Below are 18,864 nucleotides of genomic sequence, written 5' to 3'. Positions count from 1 at the left end.
CAAGCGTGCGGGCGCGTGCAGGAACACGTACAGGTAGATTCTTGCTTAATCTTACTCAAATCAAAATTGTGGCAAAGGCACCCAACTTTAATTTCTCCTCAAGGGATCCACAGGTAGATTTGGTAAAATCTAATTTTTATATATTTTATCCCATATTAATTCAAGATTTAAATGATAATTTTGAGCTTAAATGGATTTTTATACATTATTGAATTAATTGGTTGATTTTTGAATTTTTCATAAAAATTGAGATTTTGGATTAAAAATATAAATATTTTGTGATTTCCTATTTTTGACTTGGAATTAATTTTTCCTATTTCTTTAGAAACAAGTTTCATATTTTTAGAAAGATTATTTTTAGAAAGTTTTACAATTTTTTGCCTAATTTTTGTGCATATCTGATATTTAATTTTTGATTATATTTGGATATAATCTGCATTAATGGATACACTTAAATTCTTATAGGTCAAGAAAGAGCATATAGGAAATCCAATGATGCAAAGATTGTTTCTTGGAATTTAAGCACAATCTAATAACTAATATCAAGTGAGTCAATTAATTACTAATGGGTTGAGCTTTGGATCCACAAAAAATTCCCTTTTCTCTCATTAAAATATGTTCCTTATTTGAGAGCAAGGACTCACGCCTAGCATCACTTTTCCTTCTCCATTCACACCCACGGGCATCATCCACCGTCAATCACTTCCTTCATCCCATATTCACCCTTTCGGTCAAGAGAATTATTCACTTCTCCATTCCTGCGCAGTGCCCATATACTCCCCTCATTCACGTCACGCAACCCATCACCAATTGAATAACCATCTTCCTCTCACATTCATCTATTTCCTTGAGGCGATCCCGTTCCCATCTCCACATCATCATCACCTTTCATCAATTCATGGCCGTAGCATTTAACAATTTTGGAAGAGAAGGCAATTTGGTGGAAGCTTGAGCTTGCTAGGGAGACAACTTGGGAAGAGCGTGGAAAAAGCTTGAGCCTTGGACTAGTACTTAAAGACCACAAGAGAGTGATATTCCATTTATCTTTTTAATTCAAGGACTTAAGATTATTTAGTTTTAAATAATTTTAAGTCATATTTTTGTGAGATAATTTAGTTTTAGATTGCCATCTTTATGCTTGGATTAAATTGATATTTGGATTTTATTTGTATTGAGACACTTGCTGAAATTTTATGTTTATGAACCTTTGCATTATTAATTTAATTTATAACTGAGTTTTCATTATGGATTTAATTATCAATGTGGTTTGAATTGTAAAATTTAGGTTCTTTTAGTTTACCTCTTAATTGTTTAATTAAGTTGGTTAATTGTCTAATTATTTAATTGGATAATATCAAACATAATTTTCAGAATTAATTTGAGCTATCTTCATTGGTTTTAATAAGCTTAATTAACTAACTTTATACTGTTATGAGTTCTCTAATAGTTTAAAGGTTTTTTGAAATTGAGGGTTCCTTTTGTTTCAAGTAGGTAATTAAGTTTATTAATTCCACTCTTATCACTTCCCTTTGGTCTAATTAACTGATTAAGGTTATGAAGGTTAAATCCCTGCGAATCCTAAGTTGTCTTTTTTACTTTACCTAAGAGAAACTTCCTCAATTTTTACTTGTTAATTTTCTTTTCTTTCTAGTCAATTTTCTTTATTTATCATTTAATTTTTTTCCTCAAAAAAACCCTCCAAAATTGCATTGCATTCATTTAGTTTAATTTAATTTTCATATAGATTTTAGGACATTTGCATCTTCCATTTAGAATTAGAATTTTGCATTTTAGTTTAGGTCTAATTTCTTGCATTTTTTTTATCACCTAAATTTTTACCTAAAGAAACCCATGACTTGTTTATTGGAAGTAATAACTTAGGTTGATCCTAAACTACAAGTTAATTAGGATCTTGTTTAATTGAGTGCTTTAACGACAAAGGTATCATCAGGATTCGTTGAAATAAGAACATATTCTTCACTGTTCTTAAGGAAAGCATATTTCATCTGTATTTTTCTTCACTATCCTTAAGCAAAGCATATTTCTATTCTCAATGTTTCTTTAGGCACTGTTGGGGACTTTTCTTTTTTTTCTTTTTAAATTTTTAAGAATGGAATGAAATGAAATGAAAAAGCCAAGAATAATCACTAGCGGCTATTTATTTGGAAAAAAATTTTTGGGCGCCTCAAATTGGTGAGGGGAGGATGGAATGAATGTTTTCTTAAGGGTTGGCATCATTTCATTTGAGTCCATACATTTGAATTCCCAACAATAACAACAACAAAAACAAAACCTTAATACAAAAGCTACAACAACTCCATTGAATTTTATCGAAGATCAAATCTTTGAATATATTGTTTATTGAAAGATTTCGCTTAATAACTTTATGAAGTATTCTCTTTGGCCTTAGCTCTTTGTAGAGGACTTTATGCTGTTTGATCAACCTAAAGGCCTCTTTTGCACATAACCAAACAATCTCAAATGGTTTTCTACTATTTTCTCATCAATAGCAGCCACTCTAACTTTTTCATGGATATGTTCATTACGAATCCTATTTTTTCTTGTATGACCGTACATCCATTTCAGTATTATCATCTCGGCTACCTCCACTTTATGTTTATGTTATCCTTTTAAAACCCAACATTTACTACCATATAGCATTACTGGTCTTACAGCAGTGCCTTAGTTGATCAGGAATTCAGAATCTTGCGCTAGCAAAGTAAAATCCTTTTCTGCATTTGATTGTTTCTCTTGTTACTGAAAAAGAATAGTCTTCCATGCAGATCAATCCTGACAAGAATGCAAAACTGGAGATTACATTCTCAAAGGCTTGCATCCTTTCTCCGCGAGCAAAAACCATTGCGACCGTAAGACGATATTTCATTTATGTTGAGTTCAACGCAGGCTTTGACAAGTTCCTCCCCAACACGTTGAGGAGCTTCAATATTGGAACAAGGGGATCTTGTCGGATAGATTTCTGCAATGTACTTCCATAGAACAGACACTTTTTGTTTTGGTCATCAACCAGCATTGCATACAACTGCTTCTCTGAGCAAAATGCGGAAAGCCTTGGTCTTCTAGGTGTTCCATCAAACTTCTTCTGCATCCTTCTGTTCCGGATTTTGGCACTTTCTTTTCTAGCATTTGCCCCAGCTTCGACAACTAGTCGATTCTTGATCAAAGCTGCACACCCAAAAAAAAAAAATCTCTTCAGAATAACAATTATCTGAAGCCTTATGCAAAATATTAGTGTCGCATGATCAATTTCAGAATACAGTGAACCTATAATCATATAAGAAACCTAAACTCCAACCTCACAACATAAAATACCAATTAGGAAGGGTAAGTTGTGAAAAACTTACTTCTTCTCAGCGAAAGAGAGGAAACAAAAAGCTTTAATTGTACTCCGAAGACTGCAGAATTTGTAATTCGAAGCGCAGGAACATTCACAAGTTCCATATTATGTAGTTATATTCAAAAGGGAACAAGAGTGAAAAGCTCAGAAGCCAATGGAGGACTCTAAGGAAGAAATCTACACTGAACCCTTATCCTGCCAAGCGATGGCGATGAAACATACCACGAAGAGTAAAATGTCAAGGTCAAACCAACTAACACACGAAGATTAATCAACAAAATAACTTTGGGTTTCAAAATAAAAGAGAAGTTAGAATATAACATTGAGTTTGTTTAAAAGTTAAAAGAAACACTGAGTTTGAAGAGAGATCTACATATAGATTTCGAAATAATTAGAACAATGTGCTATATCTAAAACAAAATTAATACAATATAATAAAGAAAAAGAGATACAAATTCCATTTCTTTTTATAAGAAACAATCTCTCTCTCATAGTGCTGTTTCTAAATATAAAAAACAAATTATCTTTGTCTGAAATATCAAATTAATCGTTTTACTTTTAGCTTCATTAAATATATATTACTTATTATCTCTGTAATAAATTTTTATGCATTATCTCTCATGTACGCTTTTAACAATAAAGACATATTTAAGAAATGTGTATATTATATCTTACATATTTATTGCTTTTAAATAAATTTAATTAATATTTTAAAATGTGTAATCTTAATAGTAGTTTCTTATAATAAGGGACTAAAAGAGTAATACATTGGCTTGATCTAACATTGGCCATGGCACAAAAAAAAAATGTAACACTGATCACAAGGCCAACACGCGTTAATTATGACATCCAAATCACCGAATCTTTTAGAGATATCATCCGTGGAAATTAGGAGACAACTTTTCAGAATTTGGCCTTAGAAAACAGCCATCTCCCATGTCGGCCGCCTACATCCACGTGTAGGTTGAAAATACTTCAATGAAGCAACAAAAATAAACAAATAATTAATAATAAATTAACCGGCATATTTTACATGTGATGTAATTAACTAATAGCGAGGAATGGACAATTATATTGTTTAAGATTAATCATTATAATATTGATGTTGATTTCAAGATCAAAAAACCTAAACGTGCTTAATATCTAGTCAATATATAGCAATTAAGGTTATTGATTCTTTCTTTACCCTTTTTGGCCAGAACGTTTATTCCTTTTGATGATATCATCATGATAAATATAAAAATAAATCCATTTAAAGAATCAAACTTGGTTGAGTTCGTATTTAGTTTAAGTTACTTATTATTTCGTGACATTTTTTATTTTTTTAATGCTATTTATATATGTTCGTTTGTTGAAGTCTCAACACAAACCAGCTTAGTCAAACGCAAGCCGAGTGTTAGTTCAACGACCATTATATGTGAATGCTCACCACAAGCCAAGGGAAGACATATAGTCATGGTCAAATTATTTTATAGTTTATATATATATATATATATATATGACTCATGCTTTATAATTCTTCCTTAAGGATCTTGAAGCTCGTTTTCATTACTTTTACTATTTTCCTAAAAATATATCCACTATTTAGAGAAAAAATGTTGTTAAGTTATTGTGTGTGTGTAAGGGGAAAAAAATAGAATTTGTACAAGTATCGATTAGAAAAAGGGGAAATTTTCTTTTAAATGCAATCAAAATGCTCACATTTGAAATTGGGTCACTAATTAAGTTAAACAATTCCCAAATCGGTCTAAAGGAACCAATTTCAGATCTGTGAATGTTCTTCCTTTACTATATAGTCCCTCCCTTTTTTTTTGCTTTTAAAAAAAAAAAACTAAAAAGCCACTTTTATGGGTGGTCAAACTGGTAACTGGACAATTTGCTAACAGATTAGTTATTAACAACAGCGCTTTAGATATTCACAAAAATATATGAGAGGATTACAATAAGATCTCAAGAACAAAAAAAATAATTACAAAAAAGTTTTAATAACAACCTAAACAGCTTATAATAAGAAGTTTCAGGGTAGAAAATGATAACTTTTGGGATTTATTTTGTAAGTATTTTTCTTTCTTGGAATTTCATTATAATTCTCCAAAAATATATTAACTACTGCATCTGATCCTTAATATAAAAGCTAGTTTAACATTCAATTTGGCCTTAAATATAAGATCTTAGTCTACTTTGTTTCTCAAATTTATCCCTTTTTCTTAAAGTAATCCTAATGGTAGTTGCATGTGTTAAATGTTTGCATCAAATGATAGTTTTAGCTATATACATGATTAGTAAATATATTCTAAGAAAGATAACAACTATTTGTTATAAATAACTAACTTAATTAATTTTCTTAATCTACTCAAATTGGTCAGCTAATTCTTTTATAGCAAGGACCGGAGATAATATATGTGTGTATTAACAATTTCAGGCAACATTTTTACAAATTAACTTACAAAACTTCTTGTATAAGCCAATCATAACACATAATTAGCTATTAACAATTCACAAAAGCCAATTAACTATGAGAAAATTACAATCAAGTCCTAAGAAATAAAAAAATTACAGAACAAGTCATAGAAATTATCATTTTTCATTCTAGAACTTATTATTACAAATTGTTTAGGTTGTTATTAAGATTTTTTAATAATTTTTTTTGGGATGTGATTGTAATTCTCCCATTAACTATTTACAAACTTTTGACTCTTGGTCATCCACTAGACAATATGTACCGTCTTGTATAGGTTCGTACAAGTTTCTAATAGTCGAAGGCTTATTAGACCACGTGCTGAAATTTTTTTCCCACATAATAAGAGTATATAATTGAAAATGCATCTTTTCCTCTTTTCCTTTTTTTTTTTTGGGATTTTTTAATCACCCAAAGTCCCATCATCCATTAATGTTTATGTTAATCATCATTTAATTTTTTTAATAAATGTATTGATAATCATGATAGTACCTCTAGTATTTAATATCAGAGCCAGTCTGATTTTTAGTTTAGTCCTAAATATAAAATTTCAATTCATTTTATTTTTATATTTATCCTTTTTTTTCTAAACTAGTTCTTATAGTAATGGTAGTTCTAGCTAATACATCTGATTAACATAAGTATTTTATAAAAGACAATACATATTTATTACAAATAACTAACTTAACAAATTTATTTAATCTACTTAAATTAATTGACTAATTTTTATATTAAGCACAAAAGATAGTATATAAATATATAATGTTCCGTACGTCATGGGCGTTCGAATATTTCTTATGATGAAGAATTTGACGTTTAATATTCTAATGTCATTATCCATTTACGGTTGTCCCCTCTACGTGGTTCCATGTGGCTCTCACAGAAAAAACTGGGGAAAAATTTATGGTCCCATTTTTTTCAAAAGAAAATAAGCCGACGCCAAAAATGGAATTATATATAATAATATCTCCGGTTCTTAATATGAGAGTTAGTTTGAATTTTAATTTAATCATAAATATAATATCCTAATCTACTTTATCTCTTATATTTTGTCCATTTTTCCTAAGGTAGTTTTTGGAGTAGTTGCATACGGTAAATATTTTATCAAATGATAGTTCTAGTTAATATATATGATTAGTAAAGATATTTTGAAAAAGAAAACACTTATTTATTACAAATAACTAACTTAACTAATTTTTTTAATCCATTTAAATTAATCAACTAATTCTTATATTAAGAATTAGAGGTCGTATATAGATTTCAGGATATCTTGGCTAATGCAACCGCTCGGGAATACTATATCGTTTTGCTTCTGTCGCTCCCCACTTCAGCTTTCCCTTCAACTCTGCAGCACCACCGACACCATTTCCCAATCGGCAATAGTCACTCCTTGCTCTGCTTTGCCTAGCAACTTTAATTGTATTATGATCCTTAAATTAAGTACAGTAAACTTTGGGCTAAAGAGATATTTTTTATTCAAAATTTTACCACCAAGGCACCAGCCAAATGTCACTTCTCCCCAAAATCGTGATAAGTTTCTGTATGATTTTCAGGAAAATCTAATTGGAAAAGAAAAATAACAAAAAACAAAAAAAAAAAACAAAAGTGATAGCTTCTTCATCGTTTTCCTGTTCTCCTTTGGCTTTTTATGATGGTTTCAAGTTAAAGGGAATCCGTGTGAGTTACACTATCAGGGTCACCCAAATAGCGAAAAAGCTACAAAATAATACTATATCAGCAAATTCTATGACTATTGCTGACTGGAAGACGGTATCGGTTGGGCTGCGAAGTTGGAGGGAAAGCTGAACGGAAAAACTCCGAGTGGGGAAGCATCAGAAGAGGTGAACTGGCCGGCAGGCGTTTCCAAGAAAGATGACACAGCAACGCCACGTGGAGCTGAGCTGGAAACAAATCTTTGCCACATAAGATGAGCTATAGATGATAAGGATAATCATATAAAAATATGAAAAAACAAGGAGTTGAGTCACAGGCCAGTCAAAAATTCAGGACTAAGTTGTGTTGAATCATAATTAAAAGATTGAATTATAAATGAGTTAAAAATTGAAAGTCTAAAAGATTAAATTTTCGTTTGAATAACAATGAAATTTTTATCAATTACTTGTGTTAGAATATTTAACATTTTGACTCTGGATTTGCCTCTGCATACCATAGTTTAAACGAAGCAAAATAAACCATACTTTAAACAAAAGCAAAAACAGTTGGCAAAAACAAAAGCAAAAAAAAAAAAAAGGGAGAGAGAGAGATAGAAGAAAAGAAAAGAAAACGAAAGCAAATGATCAAAGAGCTCTTAAATAAATGTTATACAAAAGAAGCTATCATATCATGTCATGTATACATATATAGTATGTATCTATTATATTTATATATATATATATATATAAATACTTCGTATACAAACTAATCCCACGCGCGAGGACAACCACTCTATATTAACTTAAAAACCACTTACACTTGAAGTTTCCATGGGAACAACAAATTCAAGAATATTAGGGTCAAAAAACAATAACTCAAGAATAAAATAATATATCATCAAATCCCTTCAAACGAACGTCATTATACATATAAATAAGTCATGTCTCAGTATTGCTCATCTCTGCGCTTCTGTTATCTCACATCATAAACTTAGCTTCTAAAAATGATCCCTAACAATCTTTCTTCTTTCGAATCAGTTCAGCAATACGATCATCATGATCCTTCATCTTTCACTTCTCTCATGACGAATAATGTCTCGTTCACGTCAAGCTCTGCTACTTCAAACCCTAACTGCGACATTACTGCTTCGCTTGAGCAGGCTCCGGGCAACTTCAGTGGCACGGTGTTTTCCGGTGAGCACGAAGACACCGTGAAACTATCAGCAGGTGGTGATAGGGCTGATAATAATGTTAGTAGTAATGCAGATTCTGTGGCGCGTCAAAGGAACGCGCCGCCTAGATGGAGGAATTACAGAGGTGTGAGGCGTCGGCCGTGGGGGAAGTTCGCAGCTGAGATCCGGGACCCGAAGAGGAACGGAGCAAGAACGTGGTTAGGGACATATGAGACGGAAGAGGATGCAGCATTGGCTTATGATAGAGCTGCTTTTAAGATAAGGGGTAGAAAAGCCAAGCTCAATTTCCCACATCTCATTGGGTCCGAATCGCCGCCAGAGGTGCCGGAAAGAGTAGTCAGTGAGACGACGCCGCAGTGCCACTCGCCGGAATCTTCATCGCGGTCAGGTTGTGCATCTGAGGATAAAGGCGGATCTCAAGGGTCAAGCAGTAAGAAGAAGAGGCTGACTAGTCTATTGAATAAATTAGCAACAAATAGAAGCCAAGTCAGAAGCTTGAAATAATAATGCATTAATGCTGATGATGATCTATTATTTCTCTTCCTCTTCACACTTTTTCTTCCAAAAAATACCTTCATGTGATTTTGTATGTTGGTGTCTAATTATGATTTTTGTTTGGTTTGTCAAGTCTAGCTAGCTGCAGTTTTGAAATTGCCATAAAATATTAATTGGGGTGCGTTACTACTAAGATTTTACTCAAAGCAGATATTTGATTATCAAATTATTCTATCTGTTAATAATCACTCCCTCTCATCAAGCTAATTACCACTGTTCACATAATAAATAATATTTAAAATTAGAGGCAGATTGTTAAGTGAGAGAACAAAAAATAAATCTTTCATCCCAAATGCCACTATTCATCTAGGCGATAGTATCATGAATTTTTATTTGAAGGAAAGAACAAAAAATAAATATACATACCATTTATAACATTCTAAATTGCATTGGGTGATTTAACCATAAGTATATGGAAATTTTTTACTTTAATTTCTTAATCAAAAGTAAAAGAGATACGAATTTTTTGGTCAATAATTTATTTAAAGATTAAATTATTGAAAGAGTATAATCATGTCGTCCTATCCATAACCTAGTGGGGGTAATATTTGTTATTATTATACTGTTAATATTTTATGGAGTTCAGAACTTTTGATGATAGATGCCTACAGGTGACGTCAAGTTTAGCCCATGCCGTAATAATCAATTAAATGTATATTTGATGTGGCTTATATTTATATTACAAAATAAAAAAAGTGCTTAAATAAATTAAACAATATTGAGCATAACATATTTGAATTTGGTTGATCGATCGTTGATTGAAGGGCAGCCAACATGCGAGCACATGAACATGATTCCCAAATCTTTTGGGAATAAATGGATTAATTATTATATCATATGTTTAATATTAAATAACCAAACAGCTTTTTCAAATGTTGGCATTAGAAAACAGTAATCAAACAAACACGTGAAGCCGGAAATACTTCAATATAGTTCTTCAATAAAAGCAATTAAAAAAAAGCAAAGAAATTATAATTAAGAAAGCACAATCTTAATGTGGGGGACAAAGTTTTGAGCAAGGAAAGAGCTAGATAGAATCAAATCAAAATTAAAGCATTCAGAACATATATTTCAAATCATTTCAAAATAGCTAGTAAAACCATATTAAATTCATGAATATTCTTTTAAAAATAAATAATAATTATACTGAAATTAAACATGATTTCATCTCATTTCATAAATGATAATCAATTAGAGGTTAAATAATTAGCAGGAATTATACCTACTTATGCCTCGTGAATTGTGCTATTTGCAATATATTTTTCAGGATATTCATAAATCATGAGTAGTGTCTTTTGTTGTGAAAAAAATAGTAGTTTGTTTCATTTTCCAATGCAAAATATATGCATGGAAGTGTACCTAATAAAATATCAAACGTAAATTCACAAGGTATGATTCGTGCATTTTATTTGTCACATGATGCCCAATACATCTATACATGTGGAAGCGTGTTTAATTATTTACTTACCCGTCACAACCCCCCTTTGAATATATAGATATATATATATATGTTTATATATATATTTTATTTCAGGATCAAATAAGCATATGATTAGCTAGAAGCATGTGGTTATAATACTTAAACAACGTTTTATTCTTTTAGAAAAAACTCGTTGAATATCTACTTAATTACTACTCACTCCAGTTCTAAATATAAAGGGAAAATTCAAAAAAATATTTTTAAAATTTTAAAATCTCAAATTATAAATGACTACAAAAATGTGTTCTCATTTGATTTTCAAATATTGTCAAATGTTATTAATGTATAATAAACAAGACTGATTTAAAATTTTAAATTTCAAAGATTTTTTTTTTAGATTCTCTAAAATATGAAACCTAGTTAAAGAGTTTATTTTTATTCTAAATATAAGACTTCAATTCATTTTGTCTTCAAAATTTATAATATAAATTTGTTTTAAACTATCCATTTCGATAATATATATTAAAGGTTTACATATGAAAATAATGATTGAATGTAGTCTTTTAAAGATATCAACACGTATTGGTAACAAGTATAACTTAACTAATTTTTAAAATTTTTGATTTTCTAACTCTCATTTAGAATTAAATAAATTATTTCTCTAATTTTTTTTATTTGTATATTTACGTTTTGAAGATTCAGCTCTAATTACCAGCACTAATTACTACTCCCTCCGTTCCTTATTATAAGAGACAAATAACTAAATTACGTTGATCAAAAAAACAGTTAAAATTAGTTGAGGACAATTAATATGTAAAAAGTATAATATTTTTTCCAACAATACCCCCATTAATAAGGGGAGAGAGTATGAGAGAGAATAATTAAATTATTAAAAGAAAGAGAAGTGGGAGGGAGAGAGAGTATGAGTGGGAGACAAAATAAATAGGGGTGAAATAGGAAATCAATACAAAAAAATAGAGACAACTTTTAAGTGTCTCTTATATATTGGAACATGCCATAAGCATCAAATGTCTCTTATAATAAGGAACAGAGGGAGTACTTACTAGTGCACCTTTAGCTTTCAAACACTTTAATCTAGTCAATTACAAGGTGGGCCTTAGTTGAACAACACGATGGTAAAACAGTTTAATTTCCAAATTACATATTTTAATTTGCATTCAGACTGAAAAGCATTCAATCTTAGTCTATTTAATTATAATAATATATATTTATGATGTCCCCCACGAGCCACGGAAAATTTATGCAGGTATGGTCATTGTTCAACTTACTTTCAATACATAATTATATAATACTCTTCCAATCCTTAATATAAGGCCTATTTAACTAATTTGATTAGATTAAGAAAGTTAGGTAAGTTAGCTAATTATAAAAAACATGACATGTTTTTCCTAAAATACCATAATCATCTTTCTTAATATTCTCCCTCCCTCACTTACTTGATTATGGTTAAGGAATTATCTATAGGGATAATTTAGAAAAAAATAATAAAAATGAGAAATAGATCTTATATTTAGGACTAAAATTAACTTAATAATTAGATCGAAAAAGTATAATATATATACATGAGCCATCGATAGATGCTGTGGAATTTCGTCAAAGATCTCAATAAATCTTATGTTTTACATTTTATGCACTCTAAGATCAATGTCGTCAACATTTCGTTAGAATGGTAGTTGTGGACTGTGGTCAACAAAACATTTAATGTAAGATTTAAAAAAGACGTTTGATGCATGTATGCATGGGAAATATGATATACTACCTCCCATATTTAATATAAGATCCAATTAACTAATTTTAGAAAATTAAAAAACTAACTAAATTATTTTAAAGTTTTATATTTATCATTTTTTTAAAACTAATTTGTCTTATTTATAAATTGATATATAGGCTAACGTTATATATGAGTATTTTAGAAAGATCATGTAACATATATATTATAATTAAGTAATTTTTTGATTCCTCCAAATTAATTAACTAGGTCTTGTATTAAGAACTTGATATAGTTTTTTTTTTTTAACTTGTTGAGTCATTATAAAAATTAACTATAATGACTCACAAGTCATAAGCGGTCTCTAGCAAGACATCACGACTACCCAAATCATATGAGGATCGTTGAACGATGTAACCTTTCATACAACCATATCACGTCCCTTTTGTCACACGACATTTTGGTCATGGATGAGGCATGGAGAACGTCATCCTCCTATTCATGACCGTTACTTTCTCGATCCCTGAGTAGTTTGAGTATAGAAATGGAACTACCTTTCCATTATAGTATGGCCATACATTTCTCAGACTCACTCATCGAGGGGCCCAGTAATGTCTCTCTACGAATGTGAGGGACAAATTCCATCTTGACCAATCACATTCCTTCGCATGAAAAACCACTAAGCCTGAACATAGTCTTTATGATCACTCGGTCAAAAGTGACTTTTGACTAGGTCAAAGCTAAGCGTTTCTCATGTATGAATCCATGATGATCTCAGGTCAAAGGGCACAGTGACATGGTTTGTATATGAGAGAAGCTTATGACTTAACCCATGCAGCTCTCTCATAGCGGGTCGGTCCAACACTTTGCACTCTTACATGTGCCTATGACTTTAATTTATATCTCTATATATCTTTAAAGTCATACTGGTCTTATTTTATCTCTGCTCCCACATAGATGACCGACCAGGGACATTTAGGATAAACCATGAGTTACCCAAGGATAGTCATCACAGTAAACATGCAAATAATATGATAACGTAATTAATAAATTCATAAATTAACAATGTTCAAAACATAATGATTGGCCCCTATGGCACAATTTCCAACAGTGTGTGTGTGTGTCACGGCTCGCTATAACAATGATGAAAATGATCATAATATTCCCCTTTAAAGGCAACTTAACGTCTCAGTACAATCAATATCCAAGGAAAAATGCCAAAAGACACGATCAAATAAGACAAAGGAATTGAAAGATAGCCACAACGGTACAGGGAAATCAGAATATTGTAGAGGGAAAGAGCATAACAACCAGAAGGAATCTCATAACAAACTCTGCCCTATACAACCCCTTTCTGTACTATTTATTAGCCTCGTTGCCAGCTCACACCGCCAGCTCACGTAACTTCCAGGTCCTTCTTCGCACACGAGAGCTGCGCCTGAGGTTTGGGTTCACGTGATTTGCATCCTCCTCATTCACTATTCCAGTACGTGAAGCACGTTCTGCATGCGAGTTTATGACAGTGTGTGTGTGTGTGTAGAAGCCATGTCAGAAGCTTGAAATCGTGTGAATGAATATTCTTAGGTCTGTTTTATTTCTCTCCTCTCTCTTATCATTATTATGTTTCTTTTCTGCTCCTTTCTTTCTTTCTTTCGTGCAAAGAAAGGTATAGTACTAAATACACACACACACACACACAAGGGAATTAGTAGGACCCAATATTATTACAATTGCCATCAACTTTATAGTTAAGCAAATATCCGGATTCTTGTGGGTGAATCATATTCTGGCACCATTATAACTCGTTGAAACTCCAGTTTCTGTCTCTAGCTACTCCTCCATCGCACCTACTTTTTCTAATTTCCTTTATTTTCCTCCCACATATGCAAACAAACATATATATACACATATATAAGTAGTGCACATCACTTTCTAATGTCCACACTCATAATAAGCAAGAGGAAAACCGTCCAACCAGAGTTCATGTATATTCCCCATTCATCAAAAAGCAAGCAACCTTGGTAATAAGCAAGGTGACATGGTACCCATCTCTAACTAGTTCAACCATCCTTGCCCAGTGGAAGACAGTTCATGTGGGTCTTTTCTACTCCCTTTTTCTTTATATTAATTTTACATATAATGCATACCAACAATTGTACACGAATATATTTATATTTACATAGACGCACCATTAAGGCATAGGATGAATTAGGTATAAGGGGAGAGAATCAAGGAATTGAAGAACAGATTATTCGTCTTCGTCATCATCTGATAAACATATACTTCTCAAGTTCTAAATATAAGACCCTTACACACACTAGTATAAGGGTCTTATATTTAGAACCGGAGGAGTACTAAAAAATGGCAGGAAATAACATATTAAAATATATATTAATGCGGAAAAAAAAAAACGGTTCAATATTTTGTAAATCAATAAATTCTGTGCAATATATTTTAATTAAATATGATGGTTGATTTATCTCTCCTTTTGGTTATATCTTGTTAAGATGTGCCTTGGTTCAAGGGCCTTAGGAAAGAAATTAAATGGAGTGTTAATGTTCGGAATTACTATATTAATCAGGGAATATGATATGGAATTATGATTATTGAGCATTTGCTCTGGTATATCATTGTATTGATGAATCATGAAATGAAATTCACTTTTTACCCGGAAAAAATAAAAATAACTGTGATAGGAGTTTTTTTTTTTTGGTAAATGGAGGGTATAAATGTTGATTCATGGACAGAAAATATGTTTATACGTTAATTCATGTAAATTTAAATTTAGATTATACATAGTTAAAGTTATCAATGAGCCAAAAGAAAACCCTTTCAATGATCTTTTAGCGGCAACTCTATAGATAGTCAGTCATGTTGCAAACCATACTCAATCTTATAGTGGTGACTTTCAATTGCTACCGAAAGCTTGACGAAATCAAACTTTTAATTAGATTTTTAGCGGTAATTCTTAAAAGTTATTGCTAAAAGTGATATTTCTACCAGTGACATTAAAAGTCACAACTAAAAGAAACTTTTAACATAGTGCTGTCAATAAGGGTCGGGCTAAAGAGCTAGTCCTTGAAGGGTCAAGCTTAAAAGAGGGGACCCTTTAAAACCTGTATACTTTAAAATTATTATATTATTAAAACCCAGTCCTTAGATGTGTGGACGCATGGTCTAAAAGGACTGGCCTTTTTATGTTATTTTTTAAAATTTAAATTCTTTTCAATTATTTTGAAATAAAAAAACAATAAAACTTCTAAAAAAATTTATTAAGATTATAATATTAGTAAAATAAATTAATGATGTACAGAGAAAAACATTAAACACTAATAAATTATTATCCAAATTTTAAAAAAACCACATAAAATAAGAAAAGCAGAAAGATAAAAACTAAGCAATCAAAGATTAACAACATCAACATGATTATTATGTTCATCTACAGCACCATCATGAAGAACAATAATATTTAATTATTCTTTACTAGAGGTGGGCTCTTCTTCCGTGATAAAAATATCAAGGTTTTTGTTTTCATCATCTTTATCTAAAGTAAAACTATGTAGTAGTTATAAGTACAAATGAGAGCCTAAACATTTGTTACAATAAGAGAATTTTCATACTTTGTTAAGACATGTGAATTGACGGTAAAGGAAGATTTACTAGCTACTGTAGTGATTGAAATGCTAAGAATATCAACTGCTATCATTGAAAGAATTGGAAATTGATTTTAATTGTCCTTCATCAGCTCAAGACACCTAATTGTTTTCAATTATATGGTTTAAATATTGGTGCTTCTAAATAATTTTCTAATTTAAACTTATCTATAAAAAACTAATCCACAATTGTATAAATATCTCAATAATAAATAAAAAGGTGAGCTTAAAAGGGCTGACCCTTTTATATCTGAGCCCAAAAAGGCTAACCCTTTTAAGCTCAATTTCTTTTTAAACCTCCTAAAATACAAGCCCAGTCCTTTATTTAAAACGGCTTGAACAGGATAACCCCATCCGTTTTGACGGCTCTATTTCAACGGTAACTCTACTATTAGAAGTCTAACTTTTAATAATGACCCTAGATAATTGTTGCTAAAAGTGAAATTTTATTTTTTTCACTGATAGCCAAGCACGATCTTCTTACTCTTTTTATTGTCATCATCACGAAGCTGAGGTCCTTAGTGATAATAATATGGTCTTTTATCATGCATGATTATATTAGTGTTACTTGAAAGGACTAATTCTCCCCTATTTTAATTTCTTCCATGTCCCCCCCCCATGAGTACTGTAATTGCATTGGTTCGGATTTTAGAGAGGACAATTTTCTTATTTTCAAAATATCTTCATATTTAGAGAGAAAATTGTTGGAGGGAAAGTGGTGGGTCACACTCCTCATTTTTCTACTCAAACTTTTTTTCTCGTCTCATTTAAATAAGAAAAAACTCTACTTCCCCATATTTTAATTTCTCCCCATGCTTGCTTTCCTCACTACTTTTCCTCCCACTGTTAAAATATACTCCTCTGATCTTATATATAGATAATTTCATAACTTGTATTTTCTTATATATAAGATCGGGAAAACTATATATGTATGTGCAAGTAGATATGCATAATTAATTATGAAGATGTAATATATCCAACATGTTGAGAATATTTCGCCATGTAATCCGCACATTAATTTGGTACTTTCTAAATGTGAGCATCACATTTTTTTTTTTTGGGAATAAGGCAAAATGATATTAAGAAGTCAAAAGTTTTACATAGCATGACAAGTTAAAGTACAAATAGAATTGCTAAAAATCCTAAGGAAAGAAGATAAGGACACAACTTTAACAAATGTATGAGAAAAATCCCGGGGTAATGACAAAATTTTCTGTTACTACTACAAAAAATATCTTTTACGGCAGTTAAAAAGAACTTTTCACGGTGGTTTTAGAAGCACAGTGAATACTGTCGATGTAAAAAGAATAGGCTTTCACGGTGATTACGAATTTCATTGTAGTTGCTAGAAAATAATCACTGTGGAAAGTATTCAATAAACAACATTTATGGGGCTCACTTTCATGGCAGTTATATATTTAACCATTGTAAAAGCTGCCATGAAATGTTCAATTTTTTTATATATAAATTTTTTAATTTATATGCAACCTCCTTGCAATATCAAACCAAACAGACTAATTCCAGCCAGCAAAACAAACTAAAAGAATGCAAAACCAATTCAAAGCTAAAACACAATTTCCTTTAAACTAAAATCCAAGTAAAATTCATAAATTCAATGCTAAAACTCAAATTTAACACTAAGATAACTAAAGTTTTCAATCCTTATTCAACTAAACAGAATAATCAACAATCTAAGCAAAAAATAGTTCAACTAAACCTGATAAACAATGAACTAAAAAATCTACATTCAACTATTAGTATCAAAATTTTGAACTTCAGAATGTTTATCGACCCCTATTCTCAAGTGATGTTCTTGACAAAGCATCCCTCATTGAGTTGATTTCATCATGTTATAGATGACAAATGGAGAGAATCTGCAGGGACACAGATAACTGAGCATCACATATTTCAACGTAGTGTCCCAATTTTCTGCCATCTTTGATGACAAAGAGAAGCTCACATGAGTTCTCATTTTATTCATCTTTCTCTCGCCAACAACGTAACAGTTCATCTCCTCAACAACATAGCTAGACTAAACACAATGAAGTCATGTATCCGTCCCCCCCCCCCCCCCATGTGTAGATCGTGTCTACATTCAGCGGGCCATCTAGAAACTCTGACTAGCAGTAGTAAAAACACAGACACACAGAATTTTTTCTAATAAAAAACAAGTCATAAATTAGGATTAATAAGATAAAAAAAAATAACCCCAGTTTTATAAAATAGGAGCATCAAAGTTCAAAAAGAATATATGAAATATTACCCCAAAAAAAAGAATATATGAAATTTTATCTAAAAGAATACATAAAATGAAAATCAGAAAAAGAATTAGTCAATGTAATAAGATTTTATGCAATGACATGCATTATTAAAGTGGAAAAGAAATTACAGCTTCTTTTGGTAATGATTTTCAGCTTGAAGCCTATAAGTTTCACCAAGTATCTTGCAAATTCCTTGAATTAATGCATATAATTGAGTAAATTATATACCTTATAATTTTAAATATAATAGCAAGTTTTTTAAATTTATCTTAATTCATTTTTGTTTAAAATTCAGTTGATCTTAATTTATCCCATGTTTAACAAAAGCACAAAAGGGAATTAACAACTATCCCCTTTTTTGGATTCCTAAAAGTTTACCAATGAACAGGGGTATATAAACAACTACAATTAGCAAATTAACAAGTCATATAAGGGAATCAACAACAATACATTAGCAGGATATAAATTAGGAACATAAGTTTGTTATATATACTACGTTTGCACCACAAGATTAAAAGGATTTAATGGCTTGGTTGCATCATACTTTTTGGAGTGTGAAGAGGCATTTATGAGTTCAAACCCCTGACT

The 18,864-nt window shown here is 30.9% G+C and overlaps 2 protein-coding genes across 2 annotated transcripts; one reads left to right on the top strand and one right to left on the bottom strand.

The window, feature by feature from the left end:
* Positions 1–2,884: 2,884 nt before the first annotated feature.
* On the bottom strand, positions 2,885–3,459 carry LOC114752916 (50S ribosomal protein L18, chloroplastic-like). Its single transcript, XM_028941610.1, has 2 exons — positions 3,363–3,459; positions 2,885–3,183 (listed from the first exon to the last, which is right to left on the bottom strand). Exons 1-2 carry the CDS (start codon positions 3,457–3,459, stop codon positions 2,885–2,887), a joined length of 396 nt encoding a protein of 131 aa, XP_028797443.1.
* Positions 3,460–8,469: 5,010 nt separating this feature from the next.
* Positions 8,470–9,162, top strand: LOC114752903 (ethylene-responsive transcription factor 1-like). Its single transcript, XM_028941604.1, has one exon. The coding sequence runs from the start codon at positions 8,470–8,472 to the stop codon at positions 9,160–9,162; it is 693 nt and encodes a 230-aa protein (XP_028797437.1).
* Positions 9,163–18,864: the final 9,702 nt, after the last annotated feature.

This window comes from Neltuma alba, unplaced genomic scaffold (assembly GCF_004799145.2).
Source record: "Neltuma alba isolate B1F8T4 unplaced genomic scaffold, ASM479914v2 tig00001196_pilon, whole genome shotgun sequence".
In the NCBI taxonomy this organism is placed as follows: Eukaryota; Viridiplantae; Streptophyta; class Magnoliopsida; order Fabales; family Fabaceae; genus Neltuma; species Neltuma alba.
This window is presented reverse-complemented; position numbering and strand designations above follow the sequence as displayed.

Coding starts and splice junctions, on each gene's coding strand:
- LOC114752903 (XM_028941604.1), top strand. CDS start 8,470: ATGATCCCTAACAATCTTTCTTCTTTCGAATCAGTTCAGCAATACGAT.
- LOC114752916 (XM_028941610.1), bottom strand. CDS start 3,459: ATGGAACTTGTGAATGTTCCTGCGCTTCGAATTACAAATTCTGCAGTC. Junction 3,184..3,362: donor CTCTCTTTCGCTGAGAAGAA/GTAAGTTTTTCA, acceptor TTGGGTGTGCAG/CTTTGATCAAGAATCGACTA.